The sequence below is a fragment of the Cydia pomonella genome, chromosome 17 (assembly GCF_033807575.1).
Source record: "Cydia pomonella isolate Wapato2018A chromosome 17, ilCydPomo1, whole genome shotgun sequence".
NCBI lineage: Eukaryota > Metazoa > Arthropoda > Insecta > Lepidoptera > Tortricidae > Cydia > Cydia pomonella.
In genome coordinates, this window is record NC_084719.1 from 16,486,978 (window position 1) to 16,510,079 (window position 23,102).

General features: G+C 35.3%; 1 protein-coding gene across 1 annotated transcript in view; it reads right to left on the reverse strand.

The window, feature by feature from the left end:
- The window catches only part of LOC133527006 (alpha-tocopherol transfer protein-like), a 30,647-nt gene extending 7,917 nt beyond the window's left edge, over positions 1-22,730 (reverse strand). Inside the window, exons 1-2 of the mRNA XM_061863892.1 lie at positions 22,591-22,730; positions 1,124-1,212 (exon numbers count right to left, since the gene is read on the reverse strand). Of these exons, the coding sequence (XP_061719876.1) occupies positions 1,124-1,211 (88 nt within the window). The 5' untranslated portion in view covers position 1,212; positions 22,591-22,730. The remainder of the gene's footprint in view (positions 1-1,123; positions 1,213-22,590) is intronic.
- Positions 22,731-23,102: the final 372 nt, after the last annotated feature.

Sequence of the window (23,102 nt, forward strand, 5' to 3'; positions counted from 1 at the left end):
TTAATTAATGTTATTCAATTCTCATGGTTTATTTGTGATAAAAGTATTAACTTTTGCATATGTGGGTTGCCTCTAACGCAGGTAAAATTTCTAATCCAAGTCTTATCTGTTCGTCACTGGTTTATCTCAAGAAATGAGGCTTGGAATTGGAATAGATTCCGACCCGAAATCTGAATGCATGATTGTTGCAGCCATTTGTTCTGTTTTTTTTTTAACTTATTTTCTTGATATTCGCTGCTGAAGTGTTTTATCTTCTTGCGCCTGGTGAGCCCGCGTAATAGCCCGCAGTAGCACCCGCTGCTAGAATCCTTCGGATGGAGGAGGATTGGAATTCGAGAACGTTAAGGCCATCAGTGACGATATATTATTGGTTTAGACTCGCATACTGGCGGATATTAGTTTATTTTATTGTACATATTTATACTATTATATTGTTTTACTATAAGAACCTAGTTTTCATGTACAATTTAAATGGCTGGTCCTTAGGAGGCTATTAAAATGTACATAGATCGATCTATAGTCCCACAGCAGATGCATTCCTTGAAAACGGTAAGCTGTTCATCTTTTTTTAACAAAGTCAATTATTTAAGCAATGCCTAATTGTATCCAAAAGTATTGGCATAATTATGAGTGCGAGTCGCTTACGTAACGTCTGATTTAATGCCAAATTTCTTTGTTAACTTACGTATTAAAGTAAAAGTAGGTTATAAAGTTTTTTAAGAACACAAGCGGCTTAAGATGCTGCTAATAATACACGATAAAAGAGAAGCCAAAAGGGTAACAAACTTAGAACGTAAACTACGGAACCCTAAAAAAGAGCAAATGTCGATTACGTAACAGTAGTCAGGGTGATTACTGACTAGGCTAAGACTGGTCCAAGAAGCCTCACAACTTTACATTTTTGACGACTGCCGAAGAATTAGGAATTAGATACCTACTGGCTGCCGACTGCCAAAATCGAAATGTCAAAATCAAAGTTGATATCCTGGATTTGATAATTGACATTACCTGTACATTAGGTTTTGTAATTTCGGAAGTAATGCTGAAGCAGGCTGAATCCAAATATACCTTTAATGCTGATGCTGGGGTAAGTTTATAAATTCATCTTATGAAATATTCTTACCGACTTCATGAGGTAGATGTGGCTGCTTTACAAGCCAGTCTTTAAACGCGAGGAGATCCCTCTCATGGTCAAAATCTTGGTCCGGCATTCTGAAAAATATATTAATAAGGACAGATATATTTTTTGTGTCTAGAGAAAGCAATCTGCGGCCCGATTCGAACTTACGTCAGATATGTCAAACATTAGGTCTAGATACGATATGAATCGGATACGTCAGTGCCAAAAGTGACGTTTTCGTTTGAAAAAACATCACTTTTGATACTGACATATCCTAATCTATACCGTATCTAGACCTGTAATAATTGACGTATCTTAAAGTTGGAATCAGGCCGTAAGGTTTTATAAACTTTGAGGTTGCCGTTAGATTTATCATATAGATACGAGTTCAGCTCAGTGGTATTGAAATTTGAAAAATAAATTTACATTAATGTTCTAACCTGTTACCATAATTTACAAAAAAGTTGGTATAAAAATTGTTTCCGTTTTTTATCTAATTTAAATGTTATTATTTATTGTTATAGCGGTAAGCGAAACACCTCTAGTGAGCAAATTTCAACTATATACCGATTTCCTACCCATTATATACCGTTCATGATTTACAGCCTACTTACAGACAGACAGGCGGAGAGACAGATGGATAGCGGAGGCAGGTTCAGTTTGTCACTCTTCAGTACTTATAAAAAAACTCTTTTCCGTGTTTTTCGTGTCTACTCATCAGTTTAGTATCATTAAACTTTCTGTATATAAATGCAACCATCTTTCACCAGGGGCCCATTTCTCAAACGGTATTACTTAGTCTAATATTATTAGTTGCCATGGTAACCCATACGACTTGACAGTTTGTGAACTTATGATATAAGCCTAATACCGTTCGAGAAATGGGCCCCTGATATGGTTCGAGAAATGGGCCCGGGAGCCAAGCCAAGGTTCGTCCGTAATCGTTTATAGAAAATAATAAGCCAATCTAAAAATCGACCGGGATATGGTACCCGTCAACAAAATGCATGTATCTGCGTCGAAATATCGAAAACAATACAAAAGGTAATCACGGTTCATATACCGGTCGATGTAAGTGTACTTTTCGTTTGGTGTTTGCCGATAAACTATTATCATGTTGGCTTCGGCCTAGACTTCTTTATATAACATTGGAGCCCTAATTGTTACTCTATGCAGATGTAAGGATGCAAGGTTATTTCGCTGGCTCAAATATTGGCTCTAAGTTAAGTACACGATGACCAAGACAAATATTCCAGTTAAGGAAACTTAAAGGTTGACTAAACTAATATTTTATCCGGTCGAAATCAAATTAAATAAACTTAGATTGTTAGCACTCGCACGTCACGATTCGGAAGACATTAGGGCTCCTCTACATGATGGCCTATGGTAGCCAGCCTAAGGGACGCAGCTATGCGGTGATATGAGGTAGCAATATGACTTGCTCCCTCTAACGCATAAATGCGTCCCTTGGACTGGCCTACGCTGGGCCAACGTGTAGAGGAGCCAGTAGGTATTACAGTTATATATTTATACTCGTATGTTTAAAGGACGTAGGTATGTAGTTATGTTAAACGTGTACCTATTATTTTATCTTGTTCATTCCTTTATTAACATAACCTACAAAGAACATTGACTAAGACAATAGAAACAATACACTGACTTTAACTAGAATACGTATGCTAAGTAATAAAAATAAATAAATAGCGATCAGGTGAAAAAGTGCATAAAATTAGCGATCAATAGATATCAATCTATCTCTATAAGTTTAGAACTTAGTCGCAAAAGAATTAAGTACATAAGCAGTCGCCTATAATTATAATAATATCTTGCACATCAAATACCGACAAGGAGCTTATTGCAGGTAATTGAACATACATACGACAAAATTTGTACAAATATAGAATAGAATATATTTAAGTATAACAGAACAATAAAACAAACGATAAACAGGTGATGTAATAATTAGATTACCTACAACAATAAGCTTCCGGCCAGATTAGAATAATGAGATACGATAACGATAAGTTCTGCGGTGGCAGCATGGTTTCATTTTTATCACTTGTCACTATGCCCGTCACTTTCGCGCTTACATATTTGTTAGAACGTGACAGGCATGGTGAAAAATGATAAAGAGCCGACCATCTTAGCCCTACAGCGGCGTCATCGTGGTTCCATTTTTATCACTTGTCACTATGCCCGTCACTTTTGCACTTACATACTTGTTAGAACGGGACAGATATGGTGACAAATGATAAAGAGCCGACCATCTTAGCCCTACGGTTTAGATAAGTTCTCATTTAGATATCGTTTGTACGTCGTATAATTGACAAAAGCCGCTCGACGGGCAACCAATGTCACTTTGACGTTAGAAATATCGAAGATAGATCGTACTGGGATCACAACGGAATCGAAATAAACGACAATTTTGACATGGCGTTTAGTTATCGATCTTTCCAAGATCTTAAACGTGACTTAATAATTCTTCGAATCGGGCCGTTCCAGCAGTTTAATAGTAATAATGATAAGACAATATGAAGTTCATATAAGATTTTCACTGCATAATACATACAGGTACATAACCGTACGTAGCCGTGCTATGTGTGTTAGATTGAAAGAGGAATAACGACCTGTCCTGACACTCATGTCTCGATATTACACAAGCATATCCTCATCGGTCTATCAGAAGTGAGGACCTCTGAAGGCCTAACGCGAACCACGTTCGACGTATTGCCTCCCTGTCACACTTACGTACGAATTTACAAGTGCGACAGAGAGGCAACACGTCGAACGTGGTTCGCGGTAGGCCTTCAGGCCTGAGGATGTCTCCTCACTAACTATGGCCACTATGAATGTTAAGCCATTTTTGTTTCCGGCTAATTTGGTTGTTCCGTATCTATTTTCGCTATGGTATTTCCATTTTAAAAACTCTATGCCTAGTAAACACCCCTATAATAGACGGGGCACCATGAGACGAAAACCACAAATCCTGTAAAATAAGTATTTAACATCAGTTTTAAGCCCTTGCAACATTCTATCATAAACAAGATTCATAGAGCTACTTAAGCCTGACGTTTCATTAATTTCTGTCTGTTTTAAAAGAAATAAACATAAACATAATAAACATACATACTTAAACACGTCGAAAACATAAAAGACAAATAAGACATTCAACGTTTAACGCGCAAAGCGGTACAAATACCAAAAATACTCCAAATTTTCTCTTAAATGTCTCAAGATATAAATGCCTCATCAATTAAAGTCCACGAGCGTAATTTAACATCGCAAGTATCGCAACTCGAGTTCAAGGAGTGTGGTGCGTCATCAGACATGAGACCTTGTACCTGACCCGAATGTAAATGCACTCTGTATAACAATGCGACAAGTATATTAACAATTAAACAGCTCACATAAGTGCTGTATTCAGACCGACCTAACTTTGCACCGATTTTGACGTGGCAAAGTGTAAACGTTATATTTTCATCTAGATGTCAGGATGGCCTGTCAAATATCTAAAGTGCAACGAAATTAGAAATAGTGTCAAGTGTCATTGGAAGTATCGTTTTTTTTTATAACTGCATCGGCAGCAAACAAACTTACGGCTCGCCTGATGGTAAGCAGACACCATAACCTATGAACGCTTGCAACTCCCTAACACCCCGCACCCTCCTCGTTGAGCTCGGGAAACGTTACTCAGCTACAGGAACACAACATTATGGGTAGGGTCTAGCGCTACTTGGCTGCAGTTTTCTGTAAGGGTTCTTCCCCAGTTACGCTCTGCTCTAAATCTGAAATGACGTCCGGTGCCCTATCACACAAAGCGAGATGACATTCACAGTGCCCATTCCTCTCTTTTAAACGTAAGTAGTATGACATATACAGGGTGATTCATGAGACGTGAGCTAGGCTAAGCCTACACAATCAGTAAATGTTAATGAATCGTTCACCGTCATATTTAAGTAAAACAATCACGCTTTTTATCTGTTATTTAACTTTTTCTTAAGGACAAATTTGATTATCTACAATCATGGACACCCTACAACACTTAATTAACAAAGATAAAACCTCTTTAACCGTTATGACAGCACTTTGATTATGAAGAAAATAAAATGTCACTTGAGTGAGATACGATTTTATAAAAGTAACCAGACTCCGATGACATTCAATTTGTCACTTATTATGGATAAAACAAAGAGGGTGACCATAAATATCGTAAATAAAATAAAACTTTTTTTTTTGAACAGTAAAAATTAAATTAACGTTAATCTCACAAATACTGGTACGAAACAGTTGCTGATAATTTACCGAATATGCAGGCTTGATCCTGCTCACGTCTCCTGAATCATCCTGTATAATGACATAGTAAGTAAGTAAGTAAATATTCTTTATTGCACCAACAATTATACATTTTACATACATGTAAAACGAAAAATACATTTTAAAGGAAAATAGAACCAGGTAACAACAGGCATACCCGGGTCCAAACAAATTTAGAATTAATACTCGTATGTGATTGTGTGAATTATTTGCTTTTGCAACAGTATTTAACAGCTTTTCGTGTTTCCAGTCCGCTAACCTTACATTTAGGTACATTTACGCGGCCGCTATGAAGCTCTTGAAAGCGGTCACTCTTTTTATTTATAGCGACACTTACGTGATGGCTTACCTTTTGCACACTTCAATTATGTTTACGAGTAATCGTTATTCGTAAGCGTCATTCTAGATCTGTGATTTTCATATACATTTGACGTTTGCGGATAATATGATACCTACATTTTGACATGACAAGAATAAGAGTTAAAAATAAAAATTCAAAAAATTCTTAAATGTATTCTGCAAGCAGGCCTCAAGGGCCCTTTTAGTCAATACAACAGCCAACAACATAACAACAAACAACACATAACAAAACATTACATTACAATACAAACATTACATTATAATAATTTTAAAATAAATACATTAAATCTGGAGATGTAAAAGGTCCCAAATGTCAGAGTACTAATACTAATAAGATTTGGAGGTGTAAAAGCTCTCCAAGTGTCCAAATAAAATGTATACTAAATAAATAAATCGCGTCTGGACTGTTAAGCTAGCATCCTTATAAACTAATGCTACAGAATACATAACCAGTATGTACCAAGTCAAGTATATTATACAAGCTAGCTTTTATTAGCAAGTTGGCTTGGACCAACTCTATAAATAAATATTATAACGTATTGTTCCAAAGTAAATTAACGAATTACAATTTATATACAAAGAAGACATGAAATAAAAAACAAACTTCAGCGGATAAACTATATTCTGAGGCAAAATTAGGTGCAAATATTTAACTCTAAATTAAATTAGGTGCAAATATTTTAAAGCGCTGGTGGTCTAGTGGTAAGAGCGTGCAATCCGGAGGTTGCAGGTTCAAAGTTTCAAACCCCGATTCGTACCAATGAGTATTTCGGAACTAATGTACGAGATATCAATTGATATTTAATAGTCGCTTTTCGGTGAAGGAAAACATTGTGAGGAAACCGGACTATTCCCAATAACGCTTAGTTTACCCTCTGGGTTGGAAAGGTAGTTGGCAGTCGCTTTCGTAAAAACTAGTGCTTACGCCAATTCTTGGAATTTGTTGCCAAGCGGACCCCAGGTTCCCATGAGGCGTGGACAAATGCCGGGACAATGCGAAGCATATGACCATTTGCAGTCATTAGCTCATTAGGTAACACTTCTGGACAAACTAATCCAACAGAATCATAGCAAAAAATATCAGACAGAAAAAATTGGGCTCATAGAAATGTCATGCATTTACAGCGTTTATCTCAATGTATGGTCTGTAAGGCGCGCCACTAAGTATGTCGTGACCAATCGATTAAATTACATGTAAATCAAATCGAGTTCTAAATTCCATAAGATTGTATGTACCTACTGCACTGAATGGAAGTTTCCATAGAAAGTTTCATTTCAATGCTAAATGCAATGGTGCAATGGTATATTGATGAGAAATGTATTAGTATTAGTAACGCGGTTAATCGCGCTTCGTATACTTGCACTCAAGAACCATGACTGGTCACTATGAGCGTGCATGGAAATTTCCATAAAATAGAAAGTAATCCACTTTTAATGTTCTTGTAGTACGTACATAGGTGCCATGTGTAGGTATATAGATAGGTATTTAATCAACCTTTGAGTGATATGGCTCCATCGATATTGTAGATGATTTCACCAATGACGTTTAGATCCGATAGACAAATACGTTGTACAAACAATTTTAAAACAATTACCGTACACTGTTATATATGAAATATTCTTAAATATGAAAAATTGTGATATAATAGAGAGCTTTTCAGTCCGAGTACCGTGTTTAGGCAACGAAGCTTGCTGAGTTGCATAAGTAAGGTTCGTACCTTACTTAGACAACTCAATCTCGTGATTGAAAAGCTTGATTGTATCACTATTGTATTCAATACTTTTTATACGAGTCATCTATAATAATACTATAAAAGTAGACAAAATAAAAATGTAGTACAAAAGACATAAACGCGCGTAGAATGAATATGCTCATGAAGTTCCCCGTGTATTTTCTATGGGAGCGCGGGCGCAGCTGCACGTGACTGGTAATTTTTTTTATAGTTTACTACAGCGTATCGAAATGAATTATAGTTGAGTTGGGAGCATATAAATGAAAAGTATGCAATTATTGTTTGTTGTACGAAATCTTAATTCGACCATTACAGTCAACGAGTAGTAAAATTAATACTTCAAAACGATAAATTGTGGCTTCTAGGGGCCTACCCAGAAATTGATACAGACAGAAAACACCAATACAATAGTAAAAAAAACACACTAATGATATCTAGGGACAATGTATATTTAAGTAACTTGGTTCCCCGAGATATATGACGAATACATATTGTGTTATCTGTATTTTGGGATATAAACACTTTTTATAATAAGCAAGTCTAAAATTACAAGATAGCCACGAGAGTCCTATATTGATGTAAAAAAATGTTAGCAACGCGGATATGAATATTATACCATTTCAATTAAACCAGTATTGCCTGTAACCTTTGTCACCGCCATTTGTTTTAAAAACCATCAAAAACTCGCTTCTAGTCAAGGCTAAGATAACCGGTCAAATAATTATCCGGTCAGGTTCAACAAGTTTCGGCCATAAGCAACAGTGATGATATTAATTAATTCATTGAATGTTGCTGAATTAGGTTTTTTTTTGATGAAGTAAGTACCTGCCCTATCTAGCCTTGTTATACTCCGTAACGCGAAAAGTTACGAACCAACCGTGAGGTGGAAGAATGTTATCAGTCAACAAACTGAGGCCCGTTTCTCGAACGGTATTAGACTAATATTATTAGCCCACGAACTGTCAAGTCGTACGGGTTACCATGGCAACACACTAATAATATTAGACTAAATACCCATCGAGAAATGGGCCCCTGGTGAAAGATGGTTGCATTTTTATACGGAAAGTTTAAGCGATACTAAACTGATGAGTAGACACGAACACACAGTTTTTTTTTTATAAGTACCGAAGAGTGACAAACTGAACCTATCCATCTATCTCTCCGCCTGTCTGTCTGTAAGTGGGCTGTAATAATGTGTAGGATTATAATGTATATATGGGTATATAATGGGTAGGAAATAGGTAGTTGAAATTTTCTCACTAGGTAGGTGTGTTTGGCTTACCGCTATAACAATAAAGAAGAAAAATACGGAAACCATTTGTATACCTCCATTTTTGTAAATTATGGTAACTGAATAGAACATTAATGTAAACGTTTTTTCAAATTTCAATGCCACTCTATGTCAGTGAGCTGAACTCGTATCTATAGATCAATCTAACGGCAACCTCAAAGTTTATAATACTTGACGGTCCGATTCGAACTTTATACGTCAAACATTAGGTCTAGATACGATATAGATCAGATATGTCACTGTGAAACGTGACGTTTCTTCAAACAAAGACGTCACTTTTGACACGGACGTATCCGACGCATATCGTATCTAGAGTAGATAGACCTAATATTGGATGTATCTTAAAGTTCGAAAAGGGTCATATGGCTTTAAAGCGCGCCTGTATTATACACGTCATATATTATACTGTTTTTCAAATAATTAGGTATAATTATGATCTCGCTAGTTGTTTAACAATCTAAAATACTTGAAGTAGGTAAGTATCTAAATAAGATATTTAGTATTTTAGCTGATAATCTATAAATATTTAGTTAAATCCTTGATTTTTACACTTACTACGTAGTAGGTAGGTACTAATTTGGTACCAAAATACTGCTGTTTTCCTTATATCTGACGTCAATACACTCACGAAAAAACGAAACATCTATAAATATATTGAAAAAAAAATACCTGTTTCAGATAGGTATAAAAGAATCCTCCGTTTTTATGGTGCTTGACGTCTCTTCCCACGCGTGATAGTAAAGTGACTTGTAATGTTTTGTTCAACGAAATATTATCTTGCCTACTTATGAACAAATACTCGTAGTTATGAATAAACAGAATACATGAGTGACGTTGGTGGAAATTCAAAATAAGACAAGGTGCACCTACTATTATTATTAGCTACTTAGTAGAGAATTTAATTTACATTATTTTATTATGTTAAAAACAGTAAAATTCGTAATTTTACATTTTTCTACTCGTCGATAATGGTTGAATTAAGATTTCGTATACCAAACTATAATTGCGTACTTTTCATGTATGGGTTCCCAACTCAACAATAATATTTATTTCGATACGCTGTAGTCAACTATAAAAAAAAAACAATTACCTGCCGCCGCGCTCCCATTGAAAGGACTAAAGGGATGCTTGACGACGCACAGGCCTCCTTTCATGCGCGAGAGGGTTTGGGCTATATACCCCACGCTGGCCCGATGCGGGTTGGTAACTTCACATACACCTTTGAATTTTTTTCATGTTTATTATTATTATTATTTGGTTTAAGACAGGCAGCTGATGCTGGTACGTCTAAATCAGAGTTCACTACACGATTTCACTGCTTAGATAGTCTGTCAAGATTGTTTATAAATTGATTCACACTACAAGAGTTCACAACTTCAGAGGGTAATTTGTTCCAGGCATTTACTATTCGGTTTGCAATAAAGTTTTTGCTGTTTCCTCACGATGTTTTACTTTACCAAAAAGCTACTCACTACCAGTCACTTAATAGTTGTTATTTTGTACATACCTAATACTAATACTCGTACCAATATTACAATGTTATTATATTACCAGTACAATGACACACATCGCTGCCTCTAGTTGCAACAAAATTGACGTTATCAAGAGTAATTACAGCTTATCTGTATAATTAATTCACGTTCGTAGAACGTTATTAACTCAACCACAATACAGGATGTTTGCATCACTATTAGCGGAAAAAACAGGTTGTTCCAAAACTCAAGAGAATATTAGCTAGTACCGATGATTCGACTTATTTTCAATTTATTTACCTTAACCAGAAAAAAGTTACTATTATTTGATGCGGTTTTTATTCTCAGACAACGTGAAGTCTATTCCGTATAAAAAGTATGAAAAAGGTGGTAGTTGCTCCTTTTTATACTTTATGGTTCGTGTCATGCACGATGACGCGCAGATTTGTCAAATCTAACCTTTAATAACATGACATTACGAGTCAAGACACATGTCATGAATGTAACAAAATATTTATGTAACATCTTGTAATCTACCTACATATGTCGTACAAATAAAATCTTTGAATCTTTGAAATTACACCTTGGGCATGTAGTGGGCATCCATGGCAATATGACACGTTTTACTGTCTCGATAAAATAAATCATGGGACATTATAGTCTGTTTTTTATTTAAGCTATATAATAGATAGGTACAATACGCAGAGATGTGACTTATTTGAAATACTTGTATTTAAAATTCAAATACAAAATGCAAAATACCTATTTTGTATTTTGTATTTAAATACCTTTAAAAAAATCTATTTTGTATTTTATTTCAAATAGTTTTTGGGACCTATTTTCTATTTTCAAAATACAAAATACTTTTTATTAGGTAAAGTAGGAGTTACAATCTCTTCTGACGTTACAATCCTTGCAACTCTCTCATTCTTTTATGGCGACCGGTCTGGCCTAGTGAGTAGTGACCCTGCCTATGAAGCCGATGGTCCCAGGTTCAAATCCTGGGAAGGGCATTTATTTGTGCGATGAACACAGATATTTGTTCCTGAGTCATGGGTGTTTTCTGTTTTTTTTTTTAGTTTATTTATTCACTATGAATTTTTTGAAACAGGGTTTAACACAATAAGCCACTATTGAAAACCTCTAGGGTTTATGTAATCGTTGGCGAGATCGCGCGGACCGATCCGCGTTTGCTTAATACTATTATTTATTACATATTTAGTTATGTTTTCCTGTCGAAGCTGTTATTGTATCTATCGTTTAAATATCGACCTTATGTATATGTATTTAAGTATTTATAAATATTTATATATATCATTGTCTAGTACCCACAACACAAGCCGTAATGAGCTTATTACTGTGGGACTTAGTCAATTTGTGTAATAATGTCCTATAATATTTATTTATTATTTTAACATGGAACTGGTGAATCTGTTTAGTAACGCCGCAAATGACCACAAGCGTAGCGAGAGATTAAAAATGTGGAATCTTAAGCATTGCAAGGGTTTCAAGGCACGAGAGGTAAACAAACTTTTCTGCCCTGGTGAAACATAAACGAGACGTTTTCACCAACCAACGAGAGATATAATAGCTGTAAAACATTACAAATCTAAATTAATGCTTTTAATAATTGACCGTTAAAAACCATCACTTAAAACTCCATTCAACCGGTAAACATGAGGAGACACAAAATTTGCACTCTAGAGGACTGATATACACACTATTTTTAAAGAATAAAGAAAACCTTTCCAACTTCTAAATTCCGAGCAATACTAACTTTTTAATTCAGACTAGGTATTCACTATTTAAGAGTACCTTTTATCGCAAAGTATTTGTATTTTAAAAAAGCATTTTGAAAATACCTATTTTGTATTTAGTATTTTAAATACAAATTTGAAAACTATTTTGTATTTTGCATTTGAAATAGTATATCAAGGAAGTATTTGTATTTTGTATTTAAATACTTTTTATAAACTATTTTTCACATCTCTGACAATACGTGCCATACATTTTCTATGCAAGAAGCAAATGAGCATTCCATACTAATACCTATTGGCAGAGCTTCATAGTATAAAAGAAATAGTATAGAGTATAATGTATCTAATTCCGTACACGGCGGGAAGAAGTTGATAACTCGAAATATAAAATTTTAGAAATTTGAATCTTATGTTATTCTATTTAAATTTTAAATATTGACTCCTCACTAAACTGGAGAGAACATATTAGTTCAGTGTGTAAAAAACTAGACCGTTTCATTTTCGCCCTAAGAAAACTACGTCAATCTGTGTCCTATGAAGCGGCCCTTACAGCTTACCACGGTTACGTCTCATCTATTCTCAACTATGGTGTCATCCTATGGGGTAACTCTGTGGATGTGGAAAGAGCATTCAAATTACAAAAAAAAATGTGTTCGTGCAATATGTAACGCTAAAATGGGCAGTAGCTGTAGACCATTGTTTAAAAAGCTCAATATCTTACCTTTAGCATGTATTTACATTCAAAAAATTTGTAATTTTGTTAAAAGGTTTCCAAAATACTATGTTAAACGTTCTGATATATATTGTTCAAGTAACCCTAGACCACAATACAAAAATATTCTAAATCAACCGCGCTGCATGACTGACATTTACAGAAGGAACGCTTACAATGCGAGTATTGTAATATACAATAAATTACCAGTACAAATAAAAGCACTTGATGGCAAGGAATTTACTAAAAATCTGAGATATTGGCTCACTGATCGCTGTTTTTATAATGTAAATGATTTTATGAACCATACGGAGTGATGATATTACAACAATTTCTTAAACTATTTACTGTCTTCTAATTGTATTCTGATTCCAACTGATTCTTACTCTCTATATTACTGCCTCTTTTTTTTTTTACTGATGTTATGTTACTCTAATGTTATCCTGAGTATTTAAATTCTAATGAATACCCTCTGTATTTGCATACTGTTTAAAACAGTTGGAAAAGGTGAAACGTATTTCTTTTACACTAACACATGTAATCTTTACCCTTTTTCTGCAAATAAATTATTGTTTGTTTGTTTGTTTGTTATTTTAAGATAAAAAATTTGTTCAATTTTATATTTCGTGTTATCAACTTCTACTCAGTGAACAGAATTGTACATTGTTAAATTACCGAGAACGTCCACCGTCCTCAATACACTATGACCGTCCACGATACGAGTATTATTCGACCGAGATGAGAATGGGATTCGAAAGTACCGCTAGCTCAACAGTACTTATAGATTTAATATCCATGACATTTTCTTTAAGATAATACCTAATATTCAATAGTCAATTTATTTTATTTTTGACGACCGGTTCTGGTGGGTCTGGTCCCGGGTTCAAATCCTGGTAAGGGCATTTATTCGTGTGATGAGCATGGATTTTTGTTCCTGAGTCATGGGTGTTTTCTATGTATTTAAGTATTTAGGTATAAATATTTATATATTATATATATCGTTGTCTAAGTACCCTCAACACAAGCCTTATTGAGCTTACTGTGGGACTTAGTCAATTTGTGTAATAATGTCCTATAATATTTATTTATTTAATTAGTAATAAAGTCAGACCGAGATAAGTTGGCAGCGGTTTTGAGACAGTGCAAGTATTATCATAACCGTTAAATTTCTATGAAAATATGTCGTTTACTAAACACTTGCACAGGCTGGACTATCAAAATCGTTGCCAACTTAGCTTGGTCTGACTGTATCTTGCCAAATATAATATTTTTTTGATTTGATTTGATTTATTTTGTTTGTACCTACCAATAGACAGTTCTACATTGTGAGTGATTATAAAAACCTTTATTATATAACGTAAGATACAATATACATAAACATGGAGATGGTAGAGTTTATAAAAAGCTGCTGCCTTCAGTAGTGATCACATCACATCAGAGGTAGTAGAAGAGAAGGTCTTGGGGGACTTTCAGTATATGATTCCTGCACCATCTTCGCACTCAAAAGTTTTAATGTGTCGTCTTGTACCTCTGACTCTTATGGAGACAGCTGAGACTTATAAGTGATTAATTTTTGGTTATATTTCTAATCTTAAATTACCTATAATATGTATTTATATTTTACTTAAATAATGTAATTAGAGAACACAGATATAAGTGATTTAATTTATTTGCATTTTCTATAATTGTTAATGTCTATTCATGTTCACGATGTGTTCAATCTCATTCTAATCGCGAACTGATGTTAAATTAAATGCAATTGTATACATTTAAATATAAATGAATTAAATATTTAGTCAATGTGCGTAAGGAAATTATTACAAGTGCAGATTTATATTCTTAGAATGCCCGTTAAAAGTAAAATCCACACGTTTCTTAGATTTTGGTAGATGCATGGCGTTTGCTAAGGGAGTGGTATTCCATCTGTCCTATATCTTCGTCCAATGTGTGTTTGCGTTTCACATTTTGCTTATTGAGAGTGTGAGGCGCAATGCACATTCGACCAAGATATTGGACAAGTAGAATACCACCGTTAGACAAAGTGTGGTTTTCTATTAAAATATGACGTTTATGTACTTCCACACTTGTTTTAGAGTCTACTACAGTTAATGTATGGATTTCTTTTAGAGTCTACTACAATTAATGTGTGGATTTGTTTTAGAGTCTACTACAGTTAAGGTATGGTTTTGTTTTAGAGTCTACTACAATTAATGTATGGATTTGTTTTAGAGTCTATTACAATTAATGTATGGATTTGTGACTAGGTCAGAGTAATAATGACCGTGCACTGTATTTAACCGCCTCTTGATGTTAATCTTCCTTCTTCCTGTGTGCGTGACTAAGTGTCCTTTAAAAAATATCCTTATTCTATTTTATGATATAAAAGTCTTTTAACGTTTTTTCCTACTCCTCTACTGTTATCTGTCATTTATGCATTCATTAACACGAATATAAGAACATACATAAAAGATTTCAAGAAAAGTCTATATTGTCTATTCCTCATAAAAGCTCTTGTGCTTTTATAAGCTATAATGTTACTGCGATTAATGGCTACCAACCTAACAAAACCAAAACGAATACAGTTTTAAACTAAGTGCATTGATGCCAACTTACAAAATATTCATTTGGTTGCATAGTAAAAATAATTACGTCATAAGTCAGAAACACGCATGTGACACCCGTAATATAGCATCACCCATAGACTACGAAGACCGCTTAGCGTTGCTTGTTAGTCTCCGTAGGCTACGGTGGCCAAAATTGAGAAAAAACTGTCCAAAAAATTAATTTAGCAAGTAGCGAGTACCAGGGCCTCATGAGTTACGAGGAGGTGTCGCCGACCGGCCAGCCGCGGCCCGGGGCGGGCCGGGCGCGTAACAAGGTATGCTCGCGCGTCTTGGCTATATACTTTTGCTGTAATTTGTTTACCTAAATTAAGATTTATTTTTGTTGACTCGTAGGAAAAATATAAATTCTCGTGGCGTATTCCTTTACAATGTTCGCCTACGCCTTCGGCTCCGGCTCACATTATAACTCACGCCACTCGCCTTTTTTGACCCTTCTTATACAACTGATGCATAAAATACTATTATGAAATACAAGAGAGAGAGGTCTTATTTAAGTATTATTTGATATTTTGTGATGTTTTCTTTTGGTTTTCAAATGCACCAATTTTTGCATTGCCTTAAGGTTGACTGGTAGAGAATGTGCCTCATGACATTAAGTTTGCCTTCTTTACCTTAAGTTCTTTTTGTGCAATAAAGTTTAAATAAATAAATAAGAGGGTTATACATAGGTAATGGCTATTTAAAACACACTAATAAGATATAATAATATTAGAGTTATATTGATATTATCCATGAGGAATTGAATTTAACCAATTATCCGTGTAATATTTAACCCGTTAACTACCTCGGAAGAATAAAATTAACTGGTAGGTAGGTACTATTTCTGCAACGGCCCCAAAAAAAGTTTAATGCACACATAATCACAGCAATTTTAACAAGTCTACTAAAACATAAAAATTACATATTTGTACACACTGAAAAAATATACCCTACCAAAGGTTCTAAGTAATTATATAATAACAGTAGATTCCGACTATATGTAGACACGTCGTCACCCAGACCAAACAATCCCATTTACGTTTGTCGTGCATAAAAAAGGAAAGTGTTTTGCGTAAATAAACTTTAAGTAGGTACTTAACCTAAAGTTCTCGTCAGTAGATGGGTTTTTACTGCCCGTCTGTTCAGCCAGTTATTTTCCGAGACAAATGCGACGTCCGGTACCCAACTCACATATCGGCAATAATGGCCGCCGCCGTGACCATACATTTCATTAGCGGGCATTGTATGGCTCCGCGAATAGTAATATTAAGTATAGTTAGACAATGTGGCTTAGTAAACTGCAAATAGTGTATGAAATATGAAATGTTTTCTGCTAAAATCACGCAAAGGAAGTGTAAATTATATTTCATTACTAAAGTTTCGTTGGATTTGTATGCGTCGTCTAATAGTTAAGATTTTCTATCAAAGCATTTTTTCCACGGACCAGGGGAACCTTTCTTCAATGTCAGACATATGTAATACAGTTTGCGCTGTAAATAGGCTTTAAATTTAATGTCAATAAAAAATATTTCGCAGAGACCACACGTACCTTTATTAGAAAATCTTTAGGGACATATGTATACTTATAATCAGTACCTAAGTAAATCTACATTCAACTAATATTCGGTGGTCTCAGGATACCATCTAAGAACACCAACAGTAGGTTGCTTTATTGTTTTTAAACCCTGCAGGGTTTGAAGATTGAAGCAACTTCAGCCTCCATGTCCATAGAAATTGAGTAAAATTAAATCGCAAATTACGGATTTGTATGTCGAGGTAGTCAGGTGCAATAATATCATAGTAGGTACCAATTAATCAGACCGCAAACTCGATCGGGTAATTTCCTTCTTATATACCTGCCTATTGATTCTATATCTACCTATAGGTATCTCAGAACACGATTTCTGGGAACTAATATAAACATATTAGTAAACATTCATAAAGAACTGGATCTTGTCATTTTCATCGAAGTTAATTGCACGTCAAAATCCCATTTACGTCAGCGTATTTATTTATATCGCTGTGTCTTGTTATTAAAAATACCTGAACTTAGTACCTTTATGGTACCTGCTACCTACCGGTTGTCATGGAATCTATACTGATTTTATCTTAGAGTTACAATAATATAGAAATGGGGGAGGGGCCAGATGACCGAACGAGATGCACTTATGAAACTTTCAGTAGAAGTGGCAGAGAAAGCGCGTTTATTGTTCGTCCTAGTCACAGTCTCATTTTGTTTTATCCCCCACCGTAAATTTTTGTATGGTTCATAAACCAACCATAGTTAGTTGCACCATAGTGGGCAACAAATAACCCAACCAAATTACGTAGGTTGTGTTTGGTATGTTGTCAGGAATGTTAAAACGCGTGTTTAATTTTGTCGCTTTGCGTATGTTCTATACCTCACGGGCGCACGCGTATAGCACATCTATCGGATCCTACCATCTATGGATTTTATCAATTCGAAAGTAACTCTATCTGTCTGTCCATCTGTTTGTTACCGGTGTATTGCTATTTGTCACCGCCCCACATGACCGCCATATATGAGACGGACAAATGGGAATGATTCATATGAAAAAAGTTATTCCCATCTGTGTTCGGCAGGGACAAATGCGAATACACCCTGTTCTGTTACCTCGTCACGCTGGACATAGGATAGTTTTTATCGCTCATCATTTCACAAATCTTAAGTATTAGTATTAGCCAGGTAATTGGTTGTTATATTTATAAATATTGGTATGTATTTTTCATGTCACTATATGTTGTTACTATAATGTTGTATTGACTTGTAAAAGAGCTATCAGACCTACTTGCAGAATATTTATTTGAATGTTCAAGCTTATTACATAAAGGATATTTTGCTGCAATATTTTACGATCTGAATAACTATACTCAGCAACTTTTACTATAGACCAAATCCCGAAATCACGAAAAAAAATTGCATGTTTCTCACTTTTTAACTGGTCTGAAGTTGATATTTTCTAAAGGTATGAACTATAAATATATTAACATCGTAAAATAATGCAGGTTATTTTTTTATTTTCAAACATACACAATACATAAATTTTAGCTTTGATATTTCGCAGAACAGTTTGTTGTCGAAACAATAGTAGATTGTATAAATGTAAGGGATGAAATTGTACCTTTCACCCGAGTTAAACACTCTAATTTTCATTTCGAGGAATGTAAAATACATGTGTATTTAAAAAAAAAACATGACTAAGTATAACATAGTAGTAGTATTTATAGTATTTCTTAAGGGTTCAATTAACAATTTAAGTAATAGTATCGTGATTTATGGAATGGGGAGTTTAATTTCAGAATAGAAATTGTACAACAAATCCATTTAATATCGAATTTTAATTGTTTATCGTATTATAAATTTAAAAAAAAGTACTAGAAAAGTAAAATGCTCTAATGTTGAAACGTATTATTTTCTGCACATTTTTTAGACCAACAACGACATACTTTCAGAGCATGAGAAATGAAAAAAGTTATAAGTAAATATTAAAAAGCCATCCAGTATAAATATGTATAATTATTAGAACTCTAGTTAATTGGCACAAGGATCACAGCTCTAATCGCGCCGACATACGCAGCGTATCTGTACCACACCACCGCAGCGCGGTTGCTTCATTTCTCATTTGCCTTGACACTTGACAACTTCTGATACTGAGCCATATCAATATATCGTACGGGCAATGGTAGACAGGTCGTGTAATTAATTATTTTTCTATTAAGCTGCTTTGAGGGATCGAATATTAGTATCATTTTCATGTGTCGATTCATCTGATAGCTCACTGCTCTTACTTAAATAATGTCCCATCGAAACGATGTGTAGGGCTTTTGAGCCTTAAGGGCCGTATCAGGCTTGATGTGATGTCAGGCCCGACGGGCCCAACGTCGGGCCCGAGCAAGATTTTTTTTTTACAATGTTTGTTTTTTTTGTGCATGTGAACCATTTTGTTAACGATGTGCTGATATTCCGTGAATCGGAAAAGGATTATCAGGCCCAATATCGGGATTGACTTCGGGCCCGATATCGGGAAGTATGGATGTAATTGGCCCTAAAGTACTTATACATAATAGATTGTATTAGCTATACGTATCCAATTCTGACTGTCCAACGCAACTAATGTTCAAATTAATTTTGTACCAAACACATACGTCTGCGAGCGAAGCGGTGTTCCAAAAGGTCGTGAGTTCGGATCTTCCCTGAAGCGGGGAAATTTTTCATTTTTACCTTCAATTTAAATTTTATAAAACCAATGTTTGCCAGCGAAAGGTCAAGAATCACGTTGTCAAACTTCAAACTTAAACATTTATTCAGCAAATAGGCACTTTTACACGTCAATATGAAATTTAAGTACATAAAAGCAAAAAAATACATCAACAATTATAAAATACAACTGACTGAAAATATTAATTCAAACTAAAGTATTATTTATTATTACTTAGAGATGTATCTTAATGTCGAATTACAAAAAAAACTATAGTAATAATATATAAAAAAACCACGAACAGATTGGCCACTTGCACAATCCCACTAACCCGTGGTTAACCGGTTAAACCGTTCGGCTCAGCATTGCTCCGAGCAATTATTAGGGTTGGCACAACTTGACGTCCCTTTGCGTGCACAACCACACATAAGATAATGACTTGAATTAAATAGCCGATAGGCATAGTATCATACATTAGAAAGTGGCAGCATTGTTCGTCCCTGAACCGCTCTGAAACTTCGGTTTTGTAGGAAGTTTCTTTTCTGTACGATCGTACTATTATTTATTCTTGTGATATCATTAGCCAAGCGCTCGTTGAAGTCTTTTATTCTACCTATGTATTGTTTTGTTTTGACTTATGCCCTTGGTGAAGTGTCATGATTGGGCGAATGTATTATAGTTCCCTAGATTGTTGTATAATGAACTCATAATAATTAAAAAGAGAATTCCGATGAGAAAAGAAAACGATCGTAGTTTGTTTGACGAAGTATTTATTCAAACATTAAAGAAATTACTTGGCGAAGGAGTAAAGAGTTTTAATATAACATACAGGCCAACTCTAACAATATAATGTAATACTGATCTTATGGATTTGACAATTTTAACATCATTCCAATATGAGATGGTTCCTCTCTCCTTTAGAGGACCTGGTGAATCTCGCATTATGTCAACCTTCAACCAAAACCGTCACTATTGACACTATCACCATCATGATATCCTATCAGATCAGTATCATATTGGAATGAGATCTAATAACTAAAACTCAAATTGGCCTGATAATTAAATAGAAGTTAACTTGTTCATCTTTGTTTGCCTTTTTGTATGGGTTTTTAGCAATATAAAAAACACATGTCAAAAGATCCAAAATTTCGAAACGGCTCGTAAAATTCCTTGCAAAACTCTGCCCAGCGTCCGTGGCCTCTTTCCTTCCAGTTATTTCCCAACATGCAAGTCAAAAACTGTTAAATCTTATTATGAGTCAGTGGCCATGCATCTTTGGGTGCCGTTTGTTTGGCAAACTTAAAAACACTAAGACACAATCAACTAATTTACATTCTGTCTTGCTTAAAAACAGATGTGCCAAAAGTTATGTTTATCAAAGTTGTAGACTCAGGGTGCTAACAGTTGTCGTCTTCGTTTTCATCCCGTTGTCCCTGCATTTTGCCACGGCGCATGGTTGCCCGGGATCCACTTGGCAACTTATCCCAAGAATTGGCAAAGGCGCTAGTTTTTACGAAAGCGTCTGCCATCCGACCTTCCAACCCAGAGGGTAAACTAGGCCTTATTTGGATTAGTCAGGTCACCGAGGGGCCTAACAATTGGTCGGTTCTAATTCTAAGCTTGTCGCTTAGCATACCTTCCCAGTATGATACTTCGTCTCCCAAAATATCTGAGTATAGTAGCCCATTTCATGTTTATTTAAGAGTTCTTTTCTTTCAAGTTCAATAAAATGGAACATTAAAACTACTAAAAGAGCCAGCACTCCGTTTTTGTACTTTAACGCTGCAAATGACGTTATAATTAGAAGTAGGTACATGAAATTCCTTTGCATTTTTGTTAATAAATCGATAACCTGCATCGATACCATTTCTTAGATTAAGCGCTTGCGCGTTCCAGGGTTAGCTTAATTCACTTCGGAGTAAACTGTTTATACAGGGTTAAAATGTTGTGTTAACTCCGAGTTTAAACGGTTAACTATGCGTGAGTTGGCTAACTTTGGAACGTGCAAGTGACCCCAATATATCAAGGGTATCCTTTTTCAAAAAACAAATGAAAAATCTTCTTCTTCTTTGTCCGTCCCTGCTCCCGTTATCTGGGGTCGGGTCTCCTCATACTTCTGCGCCAGGCCTGTCGGTCCCGGATTGTCGGTTTTGGAAATTGGGCTTTCTTAAGGTCTCTCTCGATGTTGGACCACCAGGTTAATGGCGGGCGGCCGCTACCCCGCTTGTGTTCTGGTAAGTTTAGAGCGATTTGTGCCACATGGTCTTCACTGCGCCTCATTACATGGTCATACCATCTAAGGCGAAACTCTGACATTTTGTCAGTGATAGGCGCAACCTTAAAACTGCCCCGTATGAACTCGTTACGCACCCAAAATCTTGATAATAAAACATAATAGCTATGAAATGCCTTTTGACTTCGAGTCCCCCGGCTTAGAGTGTAGCCCAGACGGTGCCAGTGTCAAGTAAACGTCTTAATTTCATAGAAGTTTAACGTTTCAAATAACACCTGCACCCTCTGGGCTATTTAAACCGCTGCCAACTTGGTTTGACTACCTATATTACCAATGTTGATAATAATCTACGAGTAAGCTACGCTCTATAAAATTTACTGATTATATTTATGTTTAGTAAAACAAACCTTTCACAACAATTTATTAACGGTATCGTAACAAGCCTGTTGGCTGATGTTTACTTATGTATAGTATATGTAAGTTTATCCAAACTAGGCGATTGAAAAGTAGAAACTTCTGGTTATATATAGCTTAAGTACCTAGCTGTAGAATTGTCTATTTTGGTGACATATTGCTAACTCAAAACTGATGAATATTTATTATTAAGTGTTTCTATTGTTGATAGAAACACAACAAGTAATTTTGAAATAAATTAAAACTTGTATACCCAAATTACAATTTTCCACGCACTATGTGCCTATAACAATATAGTATTTGGGGAATATACCTATAGCTGCTTATTTTCAACACCATGAGATACCAAAACAATACTTACTTTTCAATTAAACTCGATCGCACTCACTAAACTACTATTTTAATGGTAAAGGTACGCGCGTCTGCGCCGGTCTGTCGCGTCGCACTGATCGCGCGCAGGCTCGGCGCGTATATCTAATGCGACCAACGAGTTAACTGGACAAAATAACTATAAGTCTACGACTTAATTTTAGGCGGTCGTAAAAGGAGTTGCGGAGGTGATTTTCTATAAGACGGATGCTAGTTTTGGGGCTAAAACTAGTTTATGTATTACATTTTTACTTATATACTTAGGAGGATACGGGAGCTGAGATTTAATAGTACATTACGATACAAGTGCGAAAAATAGGAAATTCGAAACGAGTGGCGATAAATTAAAACACGACCGAAGGGAGTGTTTTAAATCGACACGAGTTTACAGTACATATGACCCTTTAAATGTTCGACGTAGTAACGTAATATGCTCATTTTCGCACTAGTGCGGTAAAGTAGCACCATATTTACTGTACATATGTTTCCAACACACCTGCTCAA